This window comes from Podarcis pityusensis (assembly GCF_964106645.2).
Source record: "Podarcis pityusensis genome assembly, chromosome: 14".
NCBI lineage: Eukaryota > Metazoa > Chordata > Lepidosauria > Squamata > Lacertidae > Podarcis > Podarcis pityusensis.
The window spans coordinates 53,565,505-53,589,149 of record NC_138039.1 but is presented as its reverse complement, the minus strand read 5'-3'; the positions used below and the strand labels follow the sequence as shown (position 1 = coordinate 53,589,149).

At 45.8% G+C, this 23,645-nt stretch overlaps 1 protein-coding gene and 1 long non-coding RNA gene across 2 annotated transcripts in view; one reads left to right on the top strand and one right to left on the bottom strand.

Annotated features, from left to right (window-relative positions):
- Nucleotides 1–23,645, top strand: part of CSPG4 (chondroitin sulfate proteoglycan 4) — a 116,517-nt gene that overhangs the window by 86,049 nt on the left and 6,823 nt on the right. Inside the window, exons 3-5 of the mRNA XM_080980654.1 lie at nucleotides 1,446–5,021; nucleotides 6,193–6,672; nucleotides 8,765–8,941. Of these exons, the coding sequence (XP_080836780.1) occupies nucleotides 1,446–5,021; nucleotides 6,193–6,672; nucleotides 8,765–8,941 (4,233 nt within the window). The remainder of the gene's footprint in view (nucleotides 1–1,445; nucleotides 5,022–6,192; nucleotides 6,673–8,764; nucleotides 8,942–23,645) is intronic.
- Nucleotides 12,429–21,906, bottom strand: LOC308462881. The gene is made up of 3 exons (XR_013979410.1): nucleotides 20,208–21,906; nucleotides 15,575–16,118; nucleotides 12,429–13,245 (listed from the first exon to the last, which is right to left on the bottom strand). It is a non-coding gene; the product is annotated as an uncharacterized lncRNA (long non-coding RNA).

Below are 23,645 nucleotides of genomic sequence, written 5' to 3'. Positions count from 1 at the left end.
TCTAATTTTTTGAGGAAGTGGGTTTTGTTGGGCAAGACCTTCCAATCAACTTATAATTGTGAAACCTGAATTTGCCAGCATGTGATTGAATCCCACCTGAAACTAGCGATGGTCTGGGAGTGCTCTCAGCCTTCCTGCCAATATCCTCCATTTTCAAGCCAGAAAAATAACAACCCCATGATCTCAAAAAGGAGGAGGGGGTAGCTGGTGGCAGAGAAGGCTTGCTTCATCCATAGCTGAAAGTCATTCACTTCAGAAGCACAATTTCCTGCAGGGGATTTATGGTTTCCTCTGCCTCCCAACTCAGCTAAAAAGGCAACCCCAGGCTCCCCAGAATTTCCCAGGGCTCCTGTGGCTTGGGAAGCTGTTGTTCTGCATGCCAGGAAAGGTAAGGAAGCCTTACAGAGAGGCTTCCTGCAGGGCCACCCTGCTGTCACTTCTGCTAGGTAAATACAGTGGTACCTCAGGTTACAGACACTTCAGGTTACAGACACTTCAGGTTACAGACTCCGCTAACCCAGAATAGTACCTCGGGTTAAGAACTTTGCTTCAGGATGAGAACAGAAATCGTGCAGCGGCGATGCAGTGGCAGCGGGAGGCCCCATTAGCTAAAGTGGTGCTTCAGGTTAAGAACATTTCAGGTTAAGAACAGACCTCCAGAACGAATTAAGTTCTTAACCCAAGGTACCACTGTAAATGGGAAGGTAGCATGTGGCAGGTGTTCAGAGGCTTGCAGGTGGGCTCTGAGGGAAGGTATTTGAACTCTGCCATACTTGCAATGATGTCATTGGAAGCATAACAGGGTCTCCGTTAAAGACTGGACTGGAGAGGACTCAAAAACTGGGCATTTGAAACAAACTTTTGATAGAGAGCAGAAGGACTTTTTAAAGGTTTTAATTAATGTAACATCAAAATTACAAACAAAACAAAAAAACATAATCAAGGTTACAAAACATAACACAGGAGAACAGCACAAAGCCAGAGTTCATACTTTGGTAGGAGAAGAACATTTTTATATACTGTATCTAATTTGACACATAGGAAATGGAATCCCACCAAACAGCTTAGAAATGTTCCTGATCCTTTAGAAACAGGTAATTTGTGAGTTGCTTTCTTTTCCATGGCCAGATTCCACATATTCTTGAGAGGTTTAAGTCCTGTAGTGTTTTCCATTTCTGGGCCAAAGAAGTTCCCTCTGCAGCCAGCATCCACACAAGAAGTTCCTCAGATCACAAAGGCCAATTTTAAAACAAATGAATTCCTCACATGGCCTGGCATAAATTCTCACTCAATTTGCAGCATTGAGATTGTGACACTAGCCTAGCTTACAGAGTTGTCAAAAGAGTTACTGTACTGAGATAACAAACATAAGGCACACTGAACATTCAGAAAGTTCTAATGAACAAATGATTCTAATGATTCTGATTTGCCTTCTCCTTTTGTAGGCCAGAATGGACCTGGGCTCTGAAGAACTGACTCTCAAGTCCCCAGCAGGACCACATCTCAGTAACCTCATCATCCACGATGTTGATCTGTTGATGGCCGATGGGTGGATGACCCTGATTGTGGATGGCCTTTTCAATACCTCTGTGGAAATTCCAAGACCCCTGGAGGAGCTGGACATCAATTATGGCCTCTATGTGGGAGGAACAGGGAGCCTGGAACTGCCGTATCTCATCGGAGTGAGTGTGCCCTTCAGGGGCTGCCTCCACATGGTGACATTCAACGATCGTGATGTCCTGTCCGCACTGGCTTCTAGCAGTGGCACCAAGAGATCCCACAGCATCCGAGAGGGGTGCAGTGTAGAGTTCTCTGCTGGGCCCAATGATCCCCTTGGCTTTCTGGGACCAAACTCTTATATTGCGCTCCCCGGCTGGAGTGCAAGGAATGAAGGGACCATTGAGTTTGTAATAACCACAAGCATCAAGCAAGCCCCTCTAATCTATCAGTCAGGACTTGAGAATGACTTCTTCTACCTGGAGATCTTTGACGGGCGCTTGAGAGGGGTGGTGGAGAAGGGCAATGGTGTCGTGGTGCTCCACAACAACGTTTACCTCAGCAATGAGGAGGAACACTATGTCAAGGTCTTCATGGATGTCCGGAAGTTTGAGATCCTCGTTGACTACTATGCCTCACAGACCTCCAACAAGGGTATCCACAGTCACCTCGATCTTCAAGGGCCACTCTTCCTGGGAGGTCTGAATGAGAAGGCTGCCCAGAGAATGAGAGAGCATGGGCTGGGTTTTATGTCTGGAAACAGCTTCTCTAACACCTCCTTTGTGGGCTGCCTGGAGGACCTGAGGATAAATGAGGAGAAGAGGAGTTTGCAAGATGCTCTCATCACAAGGGACATAACAGCCGGCTGCAGGAAACTGGAGCAGTACTCTGACTATGATGATGCATATGAGCAGGATGAGGCCCCCACAAGTTCTGCTCCTGACCATTGGCATGGCCCTGTTATGGAACCATGTCGCCCTGATGCCAGCCTCCCCCCAGTCTTTGCTAACTTCACCAAATTGCTGCATGTCAGCCCTTTGGTTGTTGCTGAAGGAGGTATGGCTTTTCTGGAGTGGCGACACACCCAGCCAACCATTGACCTGAACAGCGCTAACATCAGGCAGTCTCAGGTGGTTTTCAGCATCAACATGGACCCAAGGCATGGGCAACTGGAGTTAGGAATCTCCCGGACCAGAGGCAGAAGGAAATTCACTCTGTTGGACATCATCAATCGAAAAGTCAAGTACGTTCATGATGGCTCTGAGAGACCAATGGATCAGTTGCTGCTGGAGGTAACTGTCACTGCCAGGAAAGGGATCCCAGAGTGTCTGCAACAAGGCCAGATCTATCTGCTACCCATAAAGATAAGTCCAGCCAATGATCCCCCTGAAGTGGTCTTTCCACAGGGAGATCGCATGGTCATTCTGGAGCACACGCGCAAGCATCTCAACCCAGACATTGTCCGTGCACTTGATGATGATACCCCTTGTGACAGCTTACGATTCCAACTGCTTGGTGGGAAGAGAATGGAAGAAGGCTACATAGAATATGACTTCCACCCTGGAGTCCCAATTGAGGAGTTTTCCTGCAGGGACTTGGAAGCTGGTCATGTGGTCTATGTCCACCAAAATGGGCCCACATCAACCCTCATTCTCCAAGTTAATGATGGTATGGTGATGAGCCCAGTGGCTACCTTAAGGGTGGTTGCTGTGGAGCCAGACATCCAGGTACGCAACAACACAGGCCTCTTTGTCTCGCAAGGGGGTGCGGTTCCTATCACCCTGGCCAACCTTTCTGTAGAGACCAATGCAATACAGCAAAAAGTGCCCATCTTGTATCGCCTGACTGTGCCCCTTCAGTACGGTGAGATCCAAAAGCAAGGGAGCCTGGGTGGAGAATGGAAGAGGGTGGAGTCTTTCTACCAGCAGGATGTTGAGCAAGGGCGCATCCAATATTTCAGCACAGACGAAGATCACCACGCAGAAGATACAATTGAGAAGCTACAGTTTGTGGTCCAAGTGGGTCAGAAGACTCTGAGAAACAACACCTTCCTCATTAGGATCAAGAGGGCCACCATCAGGATGAAGACCATGATCCCCCTCCAGATGATGAATAAGAAAGAGAGGAACATCACCTCTGCTGATTTGGGGGCAGCCTTAGAGGAGCTGAGCTCTAGCTCAGAGCCTTTCCACTATGTCATAATTCAGCCACCCAGAAAGGGGAACCTTGAGCTTCGTGGCACGAGGCTGACTGAAGGCTTCGGTTTCACACAAGATGATTTGCAAAGCCATCAGCTCAGCTACAGCGCAACCATCCGAGACTCAAAGGAGACTGAAGACACCTTCCAATTCCGTGTCATGGCTGGAGAGCAATACTCCCCCATATATACTTACAGGATACAGGTTGGGGGGGACCCGGATGCCCCTATCCTGACCAATGTCCTTCTGTCTGTTTTGGAAGGAGGGCAGGCTGTCATCTCCAAGGACCACCTGTTCGTCAAGAGTGCGAACAGCATGAACTACGTGTATGAGGTAGTAGATGGCCCGACCCATGGGAAGCTGATCTGGAGGACACTTGAGCATGTGCCGGCCAGCAAGGAGGTGATAACAAAATTCACCAATGAAGACATCCTCCAAGGCCGCCTTGTTTACCAGCATGATCATTCAGAGACCCTGGAAGATGACATTCCATTTGTGGCCATCAAGCAGGAAGAGGGAAGCTCTGACTTCGAGGCTGAGGACGTGAGAGGCGTTTTCAGGGTCTCTATTCAGCCTGTGAACAACCACCCTCCATTCCAGTTGGTCAACAAGGTCTTTAATGTGGTGCGGCATGGGCAGCGCTTGATGACCACTGATGATATCGCCTTCTTTGACAAGGATTCAGGCTTCTCAGATACCCAGATAGTGTTAGTAAGGAAGGACATTCTTTTTGGTAGCATTATCGCTGTCGAGAACAGAAGCCGGCAAATCTATCGTTTCACTCAGGATGACCTAAGGAAGAAGAAAATCCTCTTTGTCCACTCTGGAGCTGACAGGGGATGGATCCAGTTCCAGGTTTCTGATGGCCTGCATCAGGTGGCGGCTCTCTTGGAAGTGCAGGCTTCAGACCCTTACCTCAAAATCAGCAGCTCCACAGGCTTAGTCATCCACCAAGGCAACCAAGGGACCATTGACTCCTCCATCCTCAGCTTAGAGACCAACATGGATGTCAGGACTGATGAAGACATTCTCTTCCGCATAGTAGCCCCACCCAGATGGGGCATGATGCTGCGAGGTGGGCAGCAAGTGTCCTCTTTCACCCAGAGGGACCTGCTGGCAGGAGAGGTTCTTTACCAGCACAATGGGAGCAGGAATTCCCAAGACAAGATCCACTTTTCTGTCGAAGCAAACCAGGTGGCTGTTGACGCAGTGCTGAAGATCGTGATAGTCCTGGACCCCCATCCTAGCCCGCTAAACCTTGTTCACCATGAGAGAATACGGATTCTCCAAGGGGAAGCTGTGGAGATCAAGAATGACTATTTGCTAGTAAGTTGGTCTAAGTTTGTTCTATTTGCTAGTAAGTTGGTAAGTTGGTTCAAATCCCCGTGACGGGGTGAGCTCCCGTTGTTCGGTCCCAGTTCCTGCCAACCTAGCAGTTTGAAAGCACGTCAAAGTGCAAGTAGATAAATAGGTACCGCTCTGGTGGGAAAGTAAACGGCGTTTCTGTGCGCTGCTCTGGTTTCACCAGAATCGGCTTAGTCATGCTGGCCACATGACCCAGAAAAACTGTCTGTGGACAAACACCGGCTCCCTCAGCCAGTAAAGCGAGATGAGCCCAGAGTCGTTCGCAACTGGACTTAACTGTCAGGGGTCCTTTACCTTTACCTATGCTGTTCCTAGTTCTCTGTCCTTGAGTTTGGGAGACTGTGAGGGCTGTTCTAGGAGTTGCAAAGCAGGAGGTGTATATTTATTCTGCAGATTAATTATGTTGTCCTTTTTAAATTATATTTAAAAAATAGGCAGTCATCCTATGTACTCTATTTATTTCCAGCCCTAACAGACCACTTTTCACCATTGGTGGTCAAAAGGCAGTTTGTAGGACAATCAATAAAACAAGCCATCAATCAAATACTGTGGTGTTTAAACAAAACCACAGGTAAAAGCTTAATACAACTTACTCCTTTTTATTTTATTCACCTTTTTCTCCAAGGAGCTTGATGTGGCATACATGGTTCTCCCCCTCCTCTTCAATCTCCACAACAACCCTGAGAGGTACTTTAGGCTAAGAGATGCAGACTGGCCTTAAAGTCACTCAGTGAGTTTCATGGCCGAGTGGAAATTTGAATCCTGGTCTCCCAGGTCTTGGTCCAACACTCTACTGTACCACATTGGCTCTCTACTTAAAATCATAACACAACTTCCATTACACAAGCTTAAGATGCTAAAAAGAGCCCCCAGTCACCCCCATTAAGCTTGGATAGGGGAGGTGTAAAGACTTATTATAACCCTAATTACGTGGGAGGGTTGAGCATGGTGCCCATGATAGTTTATCCAGTTTGCAAATGGGCCCATGAGCCCCAAAAGATTGGTTACCCCCATCCTATAGGATGCATCAGTCAACTACAACAACTGGACCAGAAGTGATGGTTTGGTATTCGCATTCCTGATTGGGAGGAATGTTGACCACATTTTCTTTCCACCGTCATCCATCTTACAGGTTGAACATGAAGAGATCCCTCCCCAGGAGATCATCTACACTGTCACCATCTCCCCACTTTCAGGATTCCTGGTGGCCTTATCTCATGGCCCCACCTCGGACGAGCCTCCCAGCTTGGATCCCATTCAGACCTTCACCCAGGAGGACATCAATGAAGGCAAAGTTCTCTACCTCCATTCCAGCCCTGAGATACAGGGTGACCAGTTCACCGTTGACATCACAGCCAACGGGGTGGATGCCCTGGCAGGGGTTGTGGTGGACCTGGAGATCGTTCCTATTTCTTTCCCACTGGAGGTGTACAACATGACAGTGACTGAAGGGAGCTCCCAGGTGCTCTCCATGGACATCCTGAATATCCCCAGCACTTACTTCACGGCTCTTAAGGTGGAGTTTGTCATCGTTGAACCGCCAGAACATGGCATTTTCCAGAAGGTGGAGAGACCCGAAGAGGGCAGCCTAAGTGCATTTTCTTGGTCTGAGGTAAGAAGACAGCAACATCTACTATTAACCAGAAGTCCTGTTGATGTTTCTGGCAATGCATGGGTGCGATGCTTCAGAGTTTACTCAGAAGAAAGCCCCAATGCTACATATATTCCATAGAAATGCATAGTTTTTTACAGGGCAATCATCTACATTTCTGCTCAAAAGTAAGTCCATTTGCGTTCTGTAGGGCTCACTGCCAGGAAGCTGTGGATAGGATTGCAGGCATAAACACTACATTGTGCCAGCTCTAGGAACATAGAAAGCTGCTTGTGCTGCAATCCCATCTGCACTAGATATTTAAAGCTGTATTTTACCACTTTAAACAGCCATGGCTTCCCCAAAGAGCCCTGAGAGCTGTAGCTTGTGAAGGGCAATGAGAATTGTTAGGAGGCTCCTGTCCACTTTCCAGTGTGGTGTAGTGGTTAAGAGCGGTAGTCTCCTAATCTGGGGAACTGGGTTCGCGTCTCCGCTCCTCCACATGCAGCTGCTGGGTGACCTTGGGCCAGTCACACTTCTTTGAAGTCTCTCAGCCCCACTCACCTCACAGAGTGTTTGTTGTGGGGGAGGAAGGGAAAGGAGAATGTTAGCCGCTTTGAGACTCCTGAAGGGGAGTGAAAGGCGGGATATCAAATCCAAACTCTTCTTCTTCTTCTTCAGTGCTACAATTCCTAGAGTGGCTTAACTATCAGTCCCTCTTCCTCCCAGGGAACTCTGGGAATTGTAGCTCTCTGAGGTGAATAGTGCTCTCCCAACAACTCTCATCACGCTTAACAAGTTACAGTTCCCAGGATTCTGTGAGGGGAGCCATGGCTGTTTGAAGTGGCATTGTGGTGCTTTGAATGTATAGTGCAAATGGGGCCTGAGCCAAGCTATTGATCCAGTGTAGTATTGTCTACACTGACTGGCAGCTGCTCTTCAGGGTTACAGGCAGGGGGCCCTACCTGGAGATGCCAGTGATTGAAACTGGGACCTTCTGCATATAACACATGTGCTTAACACTGAGCTCCAGCCTTTCCCCTAATCTTGCAAGGGGGGGGGGGAGGCACATTATTGACTGGTGCTCTCTTTCTCAAGTTCTAGCTCCAAAACTGGAGGAAGGGGTTTTGTTTTGTGTGGTGTCCTCACCTTCTGCTCCATAAGTCCTTCCATCTAATCCAAGCCTGCACAACTTGTAGCTCAGCAAGCTAAACAAAAACCCTCCAGACTTATGGGGTAGACTCCATAAACCTCCTAGCTTAGCTGCCTGACTAGGACTTTGAAAGTGGGGTGGGGGTCCCCTAGGCACAAGAAACCTGCGATCCACAAGCCAGAGCATGGTAGAAAATAGTGGCTCAGAAGCATGGACCTAGGCTAAGAATTAGAGAACAGGCTGTCTCTGAAAAGCTCAGGAATTTTGATCAGTACCGAAACTAAATTCACAATCCCTTCAAGCAAATAGCCACTCCTGGTTTCCCCCCATAACTTTTAGTGACCTTTGGTAGGGAGGAATGCTTTTTAGTTTTTGCTATTGTTAGCTAATGAGGTATAAAAAATCCCTGTCCCTCTATTCCTCCTGAAGTCTAGAGCTCTGGGGATTAGGAAAACAAAAAGCTTGGACACTGAGTTTTTAAGCATGGATGTGTTCCTAGAAAAAGAGTGGCAAAAGGGAAGTCCTGCCTCAGACCTTCTGCATTCCAAGCAGGTCCTCTGCCACTGAGCTGTGGCTCTTCTGTCCTCCCCTGGCCCACACTAACCAGCCATGGCTCTCCAAGATTTCAGCCAAAGGTCTTTTCCAGTCTGCCCTGGAGACACCCAAACCAATGGCTTCAAGTTACAAGAATAGAGATTCCAACTAAACACCAGGAAGAACTTTCTGTCTGTAAGAGCTCTTTGATAGCAAAGGGGCCCCTCTCAGAAAGCAGTGGGGTCTTAAACACAGGTCAGATGGCCATCCCTCAGGGATTCCTCAGCTGCAATTCCTGCATTGCAGGGGGTTGCACTAGGTGACCCTTGGGGTACCATCCAACTCTACAATTCTTTGATTCTATGATACTGGGAATAGAACCTGGGACCTGTTGCAGACAAATGTCTGTGTCCTCTTTGCATTCAGGTGGAGCATCAGCTTGTTCAATACATGCATGATGGCAGTGAGTCGTTGGTTGACAGATTCACAGTGGTCGCCAACATCTCCAAGCACAACCAAGAGAGCCAACCCAGGACGGTCTACATTGACATTCTCCCAAGCAATGACGAGGCACCGGTGCTGATGGTCAACATGGGACTGCAGGTACCTTGTCAACCAAAGCAAGGGGTGGGGGTGGGGCGTTTGAGGATGCTGGGGTGAGGAGCTGAACAGAAATCTCAGCCAGGTTGGCGCCAAGGGACAATCCTGTTTCAACATACAACTGTAGAGGCCCAGGGGTCAGCAAACTTTTTCAGCAGGGAGCCGGTCCACTGTCCCTCAGACCTTGTGGGGGACCAGACTATATTTTTGGGGGGGAAATGAACAAATTCCTATGCCCCACAAATAACCCAGAGATGCAGTTTAAATAAAAGGACACATTCTACTCATGTAAAAACATGCTGATTCCCAGACCGTCCACGGGCCGGATTGAGAAGGTGATTGGGTCTGATCCGGCCCCGGGTCTTAGTTTGCCTACCCATGGTATAGGCTGTTAAGAGTGTGCTGGACTCTTGAGTTCAGTTTTAAAGGCACGTCTTTGGCATACTCTGTGTCTCACTGACAATATTTGTAAGGGGACATGAATGTGGCAAATGAGCTTCAAATCAAAAGTGCTTTTAGTATCAGGTGTGAAATGCCCTTAGGATGATCAGGGCCTTCATTATCAGCCTGCAATAGTCGAGTGCAGGAACAGAACTCAAGTGGCCAAGCAGGGAAAGGAGAACGTAGAACCACACAGGGCTGGCTCTATCATTAGGCAGGGTGAGGGGGCTGCCTCAGACAGTGGTTGCTGGTGGCACAGTGCTCTCCCCAGGTGCTCCACCTGATCCTACAGACATATACACAGCACCATTCCTTTGGAAGACAGAGCTGTGCATGCCATGTGGCGTAATCTATGCCCTCTCGTTAGCCTGCTGCCCCCAGGGAACTGAAGGATGTTATCCAGTCACTAGGATTGCAGCATCAACTGCCGGTCCAGTCAGATTCTGTATATGGGATGGCAGGGTTGGCACCATCTTGTCCTTTACCACAAGCAGCAAAAGATATTGGACCATTCCTTATCCCACAGCCCTAAGCCTTTCAAGTTAGCTTTTGATCACTCCCTACTGTGTATAGTGAGAGCCAGCATGGTATATTGGTTAGATTGTGGGCCTGCAGCCTCGGAAGTCAGGGTTCAAATCCCCCACTTGGCCAAGAAGCCAATCAACAATGTCCTTACCTACCTCACAGGGTTGTTGTGAAATTAATATTGGGGGGGGGGGAGCTGTGGTTGCCACTTTCAGCTCATTGGAGGAAATGTGGAATCTCAATGCAATTATAAACATGAGACCCTCCAGATGTTGTTGTGTTCAGCTGCTTGCCCGGTGTGGCCAGCGGTGAGGGATGACAGTGTGGACTTTCCTACCACTGCTCAGCTCTGCTACTGCCTGAAGAGGTTTCCCACAGAGGCTTTGCACAGAGGTTTTGCGCAGAGGAAACGTACCGGACAGGCAGATATTCAACAGATGGGAGTTGTAGTTAATCAATGCCTGAAGAGCTACAGGTTCCCCACCCTCCCAGGCACCAGAATCCGACCTCTGTTTTCAGCATTAGCAGAGAAAATAGAGTCTGAAAGCAGGTGTCCGTATGAATCTCAGCTCTGAGATCTAGCTGCTAAAGCAAGTTAGTTGCTGGCTGTGGCAGGGAAGAGGAAAGGGTGGGACTGCAGAAAGCAGGCAGCATGCTGCTGCAGTTTTTCCATTAGACCTTGACACCAAGTGAGGCATTGGATGGGTGCTTGGTGGTGGGGAGGTGAAGCAGGAAAGGAGACAGCCTTTTTGCATTCTTTCCTTGGATGCCGCAAACACCATCTGTTTTTCCATCTCTTGCCATGCTGCAACATTGCCACAGGATGGCAGCATACATCCATGCTATGGCTTCCAGCTTGCAAGGGCAGGTTGTGAAGACGCGTGCAGTTTTATGTAATACAGCAACCACCATGATCCAGCAAAGCGCTTGTACCAGTGGGGACTTTTCCACTGATGGTGGAAAGTTCTTGACTCTAGAGAAGTATAACCAGTCTGTAATGTAACAGGGAGTCCTTGGAGCACCCCACAATCGCCTAACATTGACTCCCATAGGTTCAGGCCGGGCAAGACACCTCCACCAGGAGATAGAAGCAAAACAGCAGCCAGTAGGCCTTATCTTTATTGTTGCAACAAGATTTCCCACTACCACAAAGTCAAAGCAGCCGGAAGCCCCGAACAATGGTTACATCAATATTTTAAAGTTTCCCGAAGTTTCCCATAATACATCTCAGGATGCATCATCAAGACATCATAGATATGCCACAGAAAAGATGAGGTCTCAGGTAGAACCTGACATCCAGTCATGCCCCTGTCACTCAAATACAGTCTTTCACACTTACTCCATCACACTACAAAGGAAAGTATTTACAGTTCCCTGGCCAAGCTTCATCCCACTATGGGGCAGGCTGGCATTGTGATTGAGGTGGTTATCTGTCTGAAACTTATTGGGGCCCACTCACCCCTCCCCTTATACCTCACTTCCCTGGGTCCTAAATGCCACTGGAACTGAGAATATTGATAGAATGAGTGATTTCTTATGCATTTCTAAAGTTTTCCCATTGAGCCAGTATATAGACACATTTGTCAGTGAATTGCAACATTTGGTAGTGACATTTTCCCTGTTTTCCTTTGTTGGGGCTCAGCAGGGAGTTGCAGGCTCCTGATCTGAGCTCCCCTTGCAGATTCAATGCCTTTGCAGAGATGTTGCTGTTATTTTCTCTTGACACTAGAGGATTTGGTTTGATGGGTGAAAGGCAAGGAAATACCTCTCTGTGGTCCATATGTGGGTGAATTTGTGCAGCAGAGACTGTTTGTCTTTGCCTTATGCCAATGGCAGAGCTTCATGCTCTGGCACGGGGTGGGGGGTGAGCAGGCAGGGGCAGGGCTGGTGTGTGTCCTGGGGGCATGATGCACCGCCTGCTGGGGCATGGTGCCCAGTGCGGGGGGGGGCAGCCGCAATGGCACCCCACTGGGATCACGTTGCCATGGTTGGTGTGTGTCCCCCACACTCCTCTTCCTCTGCCACTGCCTTATGGTGTGGAGAGGCAAGACTCATGGGGGGAGGGAGGTCTCTCACCCCCCCTTCCAATTTCCCAGTAACAGCAAACGCACAGTTCCTCAACCAGCCCATCCTCCACCAGCTATTTCCTATTCTATTGTTGTTATTAATTTGCAATGGGAAGGCCTGGTTTTTATGGGGTATAGAGAGACACACAGCCCTAATCTTTGAGCTTCAGTTTGCTTGAAATGAAGGGGAGGGGTGTCTCAAGGAGACACAGTTTTATTTACAGAAATAAATACACACATATACAACCTGAGCGGGTGGTGCTGTGGTCTAACCCACTGAGCCTAGGGCTTGCTGATCAGAAGGTCAGCGGTTCAAATCCCCGTGGTGGAGTGAGCTCCCGTTGCTCAGTCCCTGCTCCTGCCCACCTAGCAGTTCGAAAGCACGTCAAAGTGCAAGTAGATAAATAGGTACTGCTCTGGCGGGAAACGTTTCCGTGCACTGCTCTGGTTCACCAGAAGCAGCTTAGTCATGCTGGCCACATGACCCAGAAGCTGTCTGAGGAAAATGCCGGCTCCCTCAGCTTATAGAGCAAGATGAGCACTGCAACCCCAGAGTCGTCCGCAACTGGACCTAAGGGTCAGGGGTACCTTTACCTTTACAACCTGAGCATAGGATGGAGGGGCTCACAGCATCAACACTCCAACAGATCTTGCTTCTCCATTAGTCTCAGGTTTGGAGCCAGCAAAGAGCAAGCAGGTCTACCCATGAGCCTGGAGGGCCCCCTCACTTAGGGGGCTCTTGCAGTCAGGCTCACTCTTTTAGGATGCTGATGACAGGGCCTACACAAAACACTTTGGCACCTGAGGTGAACCACAAAATTGTGCCCCCCTCCACTCCCCCAGGAAAAGGGGGTAAGTGAAGATCTACATCAAGCACTAGGGGAGGATAAAGATCTACAGAGGATATAGTGCCTCTGTGGATCCTGCTACCTGAGCCGGCTGCCTCACCTTGCCTCATGGGTGGGCCAGCCCTGGCTGATGAGGACACTTAAGTGGCCATGTAAGGTCAAAGAAACTTATCTGACTAGTTCAGCCATAGAATCCTCTATGAGATTCTAGCCCTCACTGGGTACAGGACTCCAGGGAAAGGGCTCAGGGCATCATCCAGATGGAGCCCCACAAACCCACAAAAATATGTTCTAACTGTCTCTTGTGACCAAGAGCAGCCCTGGCTTACTGATACCTGTTCTAAATCACTTTCTTTGTTTTGTGTCCTAAGTTTTCCTTTTGGGGTGCTTTGTTAAAATGTTAGAGTGAAGTGCAACTCTTGTCCTCCTTCATAGAATCATAGACTCATAGAGTTGGAAGAGACCACAAGGGCCATCGAGTCCAACCCCCTGCCAAGCAGGAAACAGCATCAGAGCACTCCTGACATATGGTTGTCAAGCCTCTGCTTAAAGAGCTCCAAAGAAGGAGACTCCACCACACTCCTTGGCAGCAAATTCCACTGTCGAACAGCTCTTACTGTCAGGAAGTTCTTCCTAATGTTTAGGTGGAATCTTCTTTCTTGTAGTTTGGATCCATTGCTCCGTGTCCGCTTCTCTGGAGCAGCAGAAAACAACCTTTCTCCCTCCTCTATGTGACATCCTTTTATATATTTGAACATGGCTATCATATCACCCCTTAACCTCCTCTTCTCCAGGCTAAACATGCCCAGCTCCCTTAGCCGTTCCTCATAAGGCATCATTTCCAGGCCTTTGACCATTTTGGTTGCCCTCCTCTGGACACGTTCCAGTTTGTCAGTGTCCTTCTTGAACTGTGGTGCCCAGAACTGGACACAGTACTCCAGGTGAGGTCTGACCAGAGCAGAATACAGTGGCACTTTTACTTCCCTTGATCTAGATGCTATACTCCTATTGATGCAGCCCAGAATTGCATTGGCTTTTTTAGCTGCCACGTCACACTGTTGGCTTATGTCAAGTTTGTGGTCAACCAAGACTCCTAGATCCTTTTCACACGTACTGCTCTCAAGCCAGGTGTCACCCATCTTGTATTTGTGCCTCTCATTTTTTTTGCCCAAGTGCAATACTTTACATTTCTCCCTGTTAAAATTCATCTTGTTTGTTTTGGCCCAGTTCTCTAATCTGTCAAGGTCGTTTTGAAATGTGATCCTGTCCTCTGGGGTGTTAGCCACCCCTCCCAGTTTGGTGTCATCTGCAAATTTGATCAGGATGCCCTTGAGTCCATCATCCAAGTTGTTGATAAAGATGTTGAATAAGACCGGGCCCAAGACAGAACCCTGTGGCACCCCACTAGTCACTCTTCTCCAGGATGAAGAGGAACCATTGGTGAGCACCCTTTGGGTTCGGTCAGTCAGCCAGTTACAAATCCACTGAGTGGTAGCATAGTCAAGACCGCATTTTACCAGCTTCTTTACGAGAATATCATGGGGCACCTTGTCAAATGCCTTGCTGAAGTCAAGGTAGGCTACATCCACTGCGTTCCCTTCATCTACCAGGCTTGTAATTCTGTCAAAAAACGAGATCAGGTTAGTCTGACATGACTTATTTTTCAGAAATCCATGCTGACTATTGGTGATCACAGCATTCCTTTCTAGGTGCTCACAGACTGTTTGCTTAATGATCTGCTCCAGAATCTTCCCTGGTATTGATGTCAGACTGACTGGGCGGTAATTATTTGGGTCCTCTCTTTTCCCCTTTTTGAAAATAGGGACAACATTTGCCCTCCTCCAGTCTGCCGGGACTTCGCCTGTTCTCCAGGAATTCTCAAAGATGACTGCCAGTGGTTCTGAGATCACATCTGCCAGTTCTTTTAATACTCTTGGATGCAGTTCATCTGGCCCTGGAGACTTCAATACATCTAAACTAGCCAAGTATTCTTGTACTATCTCCTTAGTTATTCTGGGCTGTGTTTCCTCTGCTGAATCATTTGCTCCAAATTCTTCAAGTCGGGCATTGTTTTCTTTATCGGAGAAGACTGAGGCAAAGAAGGCATTGAGGAGTTCAGCCATTTCTGTGTCCCCTGTTTGCATTTCACCATCTTCTCCTCTGAGTGACCCCCCTGTTTCTTTGTTCTTCCTTTTGCTGCGAACATACCCATAAAAGCCTTTTTTGTTGCTTTTAACCTCTCTAGCAAGCCTGAGTTCATTCTGTGCTTTAGCTTTTCTGACTTTGTGTCTACACGTGCTGGCTATTTGTTTGAATTCCTCTTTGGTGGTTTCCTCCCTTTTCCATTTTTTGTACACATCCTTTTTTAATCTTAACTCAGTTAAAAGTTCTTTAGATAGCCACCCTGGCTTCTTTAGGCACCTTCCATGTTTCCGTCTCATTGGTATTGCCTGACGTTGTGCTTTTACTATCTCCCTCTTAACAAACTCCCAGCCATCATGAACTCCCTTTCCTTTTAGTATTACCGTCCATGGGATCTCACCCAGCACTTCCCTAAGTTTTATGAAGTCGGCTTTCTTAAAGTCAAGAAATTGAGTCCTAGTATGTTTGGCTGCTCCTTTCCGCTGTATAGTAAACTTCAGAAGAGCATGATCACTCGCGCCTAATGATCCTTCCACTTCTACCCCACTAACCAGGCCATCAACATTGGTTAGGACCAGATCTAAAATGGCTGTTCCTCTTGTTGCTTCTCCCACTTTCATGGCTCCTAGAAGTTAAGTGCCTGGAAGCCAAATGGACACATTATTCACTTGCTTTCCAGGTTTCATGCTTGTTAATTTGGAGATGTGATCAAGGTCAGTGGATGTCCTGCCAAATACGAGCAATGCACTCATTGGAGCCAAGGTTCAAGGTTCCAATATCACAGAACTGTGGAGTTGGAGGGGGTCCCCAGGGTCATCTAGTCCAACCCCCTGCAATGCAGGAATCACAGCTCAAGAATTCCTGGCAGGTGGCCATCCAAGCTCGGTTTAAAATCCTCCAGTGAAGGAACGTTTTCTCAGCAGCAACCCAGTGGAACGGGGAGTCAAGCTTAACCAGAGACTCAGGTTTGTAACTGAAACGAATCACCCATGTGTTGTTTTAACTGAACAGAGCTTAATGGCATGATGAGAGATTTAATAGGAAATAAAACAAGCTGCATATGATAAAATACTGGTAAATAAATCAACCTACATATGATGTATTTCAAAGCAATTTCAGGCAATCATAAGTAAGGGTGGCCATTGACAAGAACTTTACCTCTTTTTTTTTATAAGATATTTATTAGGATTTTTTAAAATATTACAATAAAAAATGAAAAAGAAAAAACATGCAAAATAAAAATGATTAAAAACACTCAGATTTTCCATTGCTTATTTTTCTTTAGCTTGTTTCCCGGACCTCCTCATACCTCCCTTTTTTGTATTCCAGTTCAATTTGTTGGTTCAGCAAATCCTTACCCTCTTTATTTATCCTAATCTTTGGTCTTAAAATAATAACATTAAATTTTTACCTCTTAATAACCCCTTTTTCATATTCCCTTAAAGCATTACAGCTAGAAACCACTTAATTTCTATCCAACATCATTCTAACATTCATTAATTTTACAATATTTCTGTAGATAATCTTTGAACTTCTTCCAATCTTCCTCCACCGACTCGTTTCCCTGGTCTCGGATTCTGCCAGTCATTTCTGCCAGTTCCATATAGTCCATCAGCTTCATCTGCCATTCTTCCAGAGTGGGTAGATCTTGTGTCTTCCAATACTTTGCAATGAGTATTCTTGCTGCTGTTGTGGCGTACATAAAAAAGGTTCTATCCTTCTTTGACACCAATTGGCCGACTATGCCCAGGAGAAAGGCCTCTGGTTTCTTCACGAAGGTATATTTAAATATCTTTTTCAGTTCATTATATATCATTTCCCAGAAAGCCTTAATCCTTGGGCACGTCCACCAAAGGTGAAAGAATGTACCTTCAGTTTCTTTACATTTCCAACATTTGTTATCGGGCAAATGATAGATTTTTGCAAGCTTGACTGGGGTCATGTACCACCTGTAGATCATTTTCATAATATTCTCTCTTAAGGCATTACATGCCGTAAACCTCATACCTGTGGTCCATAACTGTTCCCAGTCGGCCATCATTATGTTATGACCAACATCTTGTGCCCATTTAATCATAACAGATTTCACCGTTTCATCCTGAGTATTCCATTTCAACAGCAAGTTATACATCTTTGACAAGATCTTAGTTTTGGGTTCTAATAGTTCTGTTCCTAATTTTGATTTTTCCACCTGGAAACCAATTTTCTTATCCAAATTGTATGCCTCCATTATCTGATAATAATGAAGCCAGTCTCGCACTTTGTTTTTTAATTTCTCAAAACTCTGCAATTTCAGTCTATCTCCATCTTGTTCCAAAATTTCCCAATATTTCGGCCATTTGGCCTCCATATTGAGCTTTTTCAGAGCTTTTGCTTCCATCGGTGACAGCCACCTTGGAGTTTTATTTTCCAGTAAGTCCTTGTATCTTATCCAGACATTAAACAATGCTTTCCTGACGATGTGATTTTTAAATGCTTTGTGTGCTCTGACCTTATCATACCACAGATATGCATGCCATCCAAATACATTGTTAAAACCTTCTAAATCCAAAATGTCAGTGTTTTCAAGAAGCAACCATTCTTTCAACCAGCAGAAAGCTGCTGATTCATAGTAAAGTTTAAAGTCTGGCAGGACAAATCCACCTCTTTCCTTTGCATCTGTTAATATTTTACATTTTATCCTAGGCTTCTTGCCCTGCCAGACAAATTTAGAAATATCTCTCTGCCACCTCTTGAAACAATCCATTTTGTCCACAATTTGCAATGTTTGAAACAAAAACAACATTCTAGGCAATACATTCATTTTTACCGCAGCAATATGGCCCAACAGTGAAAGCTTCAAATTTGACCAAATTTCCAAATCTTTTTTCACTTCAGGCCAGCATTTTTCATAGTTGTCTTTAAATAAGTTCCCATTTTTTGCTGTCATGTTAATCCCCAAATATTTAACTTTCTTAACCACTGTTAAACCTGTCTCATTCTGAAACCTCTCTCTCTCCATTGGTGTTAAATTTTTCTCTAAAACCTTGGTCTTTAACTTGTTCAACTTAAATCCTGCAACTTGACCAAATTCTTGAATCAGTTCTAAAACTCTTTTGGTACTAGATTCTGGCTCCTGTAATGTCAATACTAAGTCATCTGCAAATGCTCTCAGTTTGTACTGTTTGGCTCCGACCTGTATACCTTTAACCAACTGGTCCCTTCTAATCATGTTCAGCAGAACCTCCAGGACCGATATAAAAAGCAATGGGGAAATTGGGCAACCTTGTCGTGTCCCTTTTTCTATCTTAAATTCTTCCGTCACCACATTATTTACAATTAGTTTAGCCTTTTGTTCTGAATAAATTGCACTTATACCATTTTCAAAACCTTGGCCTACCCCCATCCCCTGTAGGTTCTTCTTCATAAAACTCCAAGAGATATTATCAAAAGCTTTCTCCGCGTCCACAAATATCAAAACAGCTTTGGTATTTATGTTCACTTCTAGTTTTTCCAAAATATCAATTATATTCCTCAAATTATTGGACAAGTGTCTTCCCGGGAGAAAGCCCGCTTGATCTTTATGAATCTCTTCCATCAATACTTTTTTCAATCTCTTGGCCAAAATGTCTGAAAAAAATTTGTAATCCACATTGAGTAACGATATGGGGCAGTAGTTCTTAAGCAGAGTCTTTTCAGTCTCTGTCTTTGGTATAAGTGTAATGTACGCCTCTTTCCAAGACTCTGGTGCCCTTTTCCCTTCCAATATTTCATTGCAGACTTCCTTTAAAGGTTGTAATAGCCACTCTTTCAAAGATCTATCATATCTAGAAGTCAGCCCATCCGGTCCTGGAGATTTGCCTAATTGCATGTTTTGAATGGCACCTTCTACTTCCTGCTCAGATATTTTGTAATTCAGCATTAATTTACTTTCTTGGGATATTTTTTGTAATCCATTTGTCTTCAGAAATCGGTCTATATCCATTTCCTTCTGTGGCCCTTGTGTATATAGTTGTTTAAAATACCTCTGGAAACAATTTCTAATCTCAGTTGGGTTATGTATATTCTTTCCTTCCACTTCTAAATTTGTAATAGTATTTAGTTTTTGTCTTTTTTTCATTTGCCAGGCCAGCAATTTCCCACATTTGTTGGCTGATTCAAATGTTTTTTGTCTCATTTGTTTAATTTTCCATTCTATTTCTTGATTCATCATTTCCATATATTGTACTTGATATAACTTTATTTCTCTCAAAATCTCCTGCGACTTTGGTTTTGCTCTCAATTTCTTTTCACTTTCTTTTATTTTCCCCAAAATTTTATCTTTCTTCTCATTTTGACTTCTCTTCTTTATTGCATTCTGTTGTATCAGAAACCCTCTCATAACAGCTTTACTTGCGTCCCAGATTACTCTTTTTTCTACATTAGTATTCATATTTATTTCAAAGTAGTCTCTCAAGGTTTTTTGGGCCTTTTTGTACACTTCTTCATCTCTAAATAGGGTGTCATTCATCCTCCATCTGAAGGAGCCAGTTGATGTTAATTTCAACTCCATCCTTACCGCATTATGGTCGGAGCAGGTTTTTGGGCAGATTTCCACTTTCTTTAACTTTGGTGCCATTCCTCTAGCTACCCATATTTGGTCAATTCTAGTCCATGTCATCTTAGCTTCAGAAAAGGTGGTTCCCTCTCTTCCCAAGGGGTTCTTTGTTCTCCAAGTGTCTACTAAATCAAAATTGTCTATCATCTCAAAAAATGTTTTCGGTAGTCTACCATCCTTGGTAACTACCTGTCTTTGTGCCTTATCCATGTTTGTAGAAACTACTCCATTCATGTCCCCCATCAAAATCAGATTGTAATCCAAATAGTCCAAGAAGGTCTCGTGCAACTTTTTAAAGAATTCAGATTTCCCCTCATTCGGTGCATAGATTCCTACTATCAAGAATTTCTCTCCTTGAACTTGGATTTCAGTTGCCAAAAATCTTCCTTGGTCATCTTTAAAAGTTAATTTCGGTGATAATTTCTCCTTTGCATATATCACAACTCCTCTTTTTTTGACTTTGTCAGATGATATAAACTCCTGTCCCAATCTCTTATTAATCAGTAGTTTCCTGTGTAACCTTGTTACATGTGTTTCTTGTAAACAAATCAAGTCCAATTGTTCCTTTTTTAATAAATGAAAAACACTTTTTCTCTTTCGAGGAGAGTTCAAACCATTACAGTTCCAACTTAACAGTTGCAGAGCCATGATGGGGTTGACAAGAACTTTACCTCTTGCCCTGTGATTCAGAAAAAATGACCAAGAGGGAATGTAGAATAATGCACTGATTTATTACCCACCCTTCACCCTAAAGACCCAGGACAGGTGACAGCATTCAAATAGTTTATTATTTAAAACAGTTTAAAGAAACTTCCAATCATAAAATAAGGGGGGGGGTGTCCTAAAACAATCACCTCAAGTGTCAGAAGGCAAAGGAATGAGCTGCATCTTCAGCATTGCCGGAAGCTGTTTACCTAATGGGCCAGGTGCACTTCCGTGGTGAAGGGAGTTCCACCACTCAGGGGCCATCTCAAAGAAGGCCCTGCCCCAAGTCTCTGAGGACAGAGGAACTGCCAAAACGCCCCTGCTGCCAATCTCTTCACCCAAGAGGGTCTCTAGGAAAGGAGGCAGTCTTTCCAGTATTCAGGGTGTGAGACGTCTTTCCTAGCTTCTTGGTAGAAACTACAGGCTTTTAAAAATATATAAAAAAGAATAGGCAAGATAGAGGATTTGTTGCAAAAAATTCCATTGAATTATTTCAAGCTAGTGGGGGGGGGGGATATGAAAGAAACATTTTGTACGAAGATTACCATAATAAAGGACAAAAGTGGTAAGGACCTAACAGAAGCAGAAGACATTGAGAAGAGGTGGCAAGAATACACAGAGGAATTATACCAGAAAGATATGGATGTCTCGTACACCCCAGGTAGTGTGGTTGCTGACCTTGAGCCAGACATCCTGGAGAGTGAAGTCAAATGGGCCTTAGAAAGCACTGCAAATAACAAGGCCAGTGGAAGTGATGGCATTCCAGCTGAACTTTTTAAAATTTTAAAAGATGATGCTGTTAAGGTGCTACAATCAATATGCCAGCAAGTTTGGAAAACTCAGCAGTGGCCAGAGGATTGGAGAAGACCAGTCTACATCCCAATCCCAAAGAAGGGCGGTGCCAAAAAATGCTCCAACTACCGCACAATTGCACTCATTTCACACGCTAGCAAGGTTATGCTTAAAATTCTACAAGGTAGGCTCAAGCACTATGTGGACCGAGAACTCCCAGAAGTGCAAGCTGGATTTAAAAGAGGCAGAGGAACCAGAGACCAAATTGCAAACATGTGCTGGATTATGGAGAAAGCTAGAGAGTTCCAGAAAGACATCTACTTCTGCTTCATTGACTATGCAAAAGCCTTTGACCGTGTCGACCACAGCAAACTATGGCAAGTTCTTAAAGAAATGGGAGTGCCTGATCACCTCATCTGTCTCCTGAGAAATCTCTATGTGGGACAAGAAGCTACAGTTAGAACTGGATATGGAACAACTGATTGGTTCAAAATTGGGAAAGGAGTACGACAAGGCTGTATATTGTCTCCCTGCTTATTTAACTTATACGCAGAATTCATCATGCGAAAGGCTGGACTGGATGAATCCCTAGCCGGAATTAAGATTGCCGGAAGAAATATCAACAACCTCAGATATGCAGATGACACAACATTGATGGCAGAAAGTGAGGAGGAATTAAAGAAGCTTTTAATGAGAGTGAAAGAGGAGAGTGCAAAATATGGTCTGAAGCTCAACATCAAAAAAACGAAGATCATGGACACTGGGCCCATCACCTCCTGGCAAATAGAAGGGGAAGAAATGGAGGCAGTGAGAGATTTTACTTTCTTGGGCTCCATGATCACTGCAGATGGTGTCAGCAGCCATGAAATTAAAAGACGCCTGCTCCTTGGAGGAAGGCAATGGTAAACCTAGACAGCATCTTAAAAAGCAGAGACATCACCTTGCCAACAAAGGTCTGTATAGTTAAAGCTATGGTTTTTCCAGTAGTGATGTATGGAAGTGAGAGCTGGACCATAAAGAAGGCTGATCGCCGAAGAATTGATGCTTTTGAATTATGGTGCTGGAGGAGACTCTTGAGAGTCCCATGGGCTGCAAGAAGATCAAATCTATCCATTCTTAAGGAAATCAGCCCTGAGTGCTCACTGGAAGGACAGATCCTGAAGCTGAGGCTCCAATACTTTGGCCACCTCATGAGAAGAGAAGACTCCCTGGAAAAGACCCTGATGCTGGGAAAGATGGAGGGCACAAGGAGAAGGGGACGACAGAGGACGAGATGGTTGGACAGTGTTCTCGAAGCTACAAACATGAGTCTGACCAAACTGCGGGAGGCAGTGGAGGACAGAAGTGTCTGGCATGCTCTGGTCCAGGGGGTCACGAAGAGTCAGACACGACTAAACGACTAAACAACAACAAGTGGGGGGACACACATTAAAATAATGCATAAGTTGGTATCAAAAGTCATCATAGCTCCAGCAAACTCCTTATTGACTTGGCACTGTTAACAGAGAAATCTGAGGGCTCCCTTGGACAGAAAACAAGGACACCAGCCAGGAATACCAGAGCAAAACAGCAGCCAGTAGGCTTGGTCTTTATTGAAGACTGTCACGACAGGACTCCCACCTGCCACAAGGTAGAACAAGATGGAAGCCCCAAACAAAAGAGCCTCTAAACTTTTATTAGCTGTTAAAGGTAAAGGGACCCCTGACCATTAGGTCCAGTCATAGATGACTCTGGGGTTGCGGCGCTCATGTCTCTTTATTGGCCGAGGGAGCCAGCGTACAGCTTCTGGGTCATGTGGCCAGCATGATGAAGCCGCTTCTGGCGAACCAGAAGCTGCTGCACACGGAAACACTGTTTACCTTCCCGCCGGAGCGGTACCTATGTATCTACTTGCACTTTGATGTGCTTTCGAACTGCTAGGTTGGCAGGAGCAGGGACCAAGCAACGGGAGCTCACCCTGTCGCGGGAATTCGAACCGCCGACCTTCTGATCGGCAAGTCCTAGGCTCTGTGGTTTAACCCACAGAGCCACCCGCATCCTTAATCCCCATGTTACACCCCCCCAAACTACATCACTCATACAGCACGGTTACATCATGAAAGGGGAGGTCTGGTGGCAGTAATCTGAGCATCTTGGACCCTGCCCCATGGTTCTCCTTGCCCTCCACTGAACACCCATCAAATGTAACAAAAAGGATATTTACATTTCCCTGTTTCCCAGCCAAGTTAATCACACCCTTTTGTCTTCATCTGGGTTTGTTATTTCTGGAATGGCTACCTGTCTGGCACTCAGGTATCAGGATGCCAGGGATTATCACTTAGTCAGAGGGGCTGCTGAGTAGCTGAGCTCACATGTCTATATGAATTTCTGGTTTTCCAGTGAGCCAGTAAAGGTAAAGGGACGCCTGACCATTAGGTCCAGTCATAGCCAACTCTGGGGTTGCGGCGCTCATCTCGCTTTATTGGCCAAGGGAGCCATCGTACAGCTTCCGGGTCATGTGGCCAGCATGACTAAGCCACTTCTGGCGGACCAGAGCAGTGCACGGAAACGCCGTTTACCTTCCCATTTACCACTTTGACATGCTTTCGAACTGCTAGGCTGGCAGGAGCAGG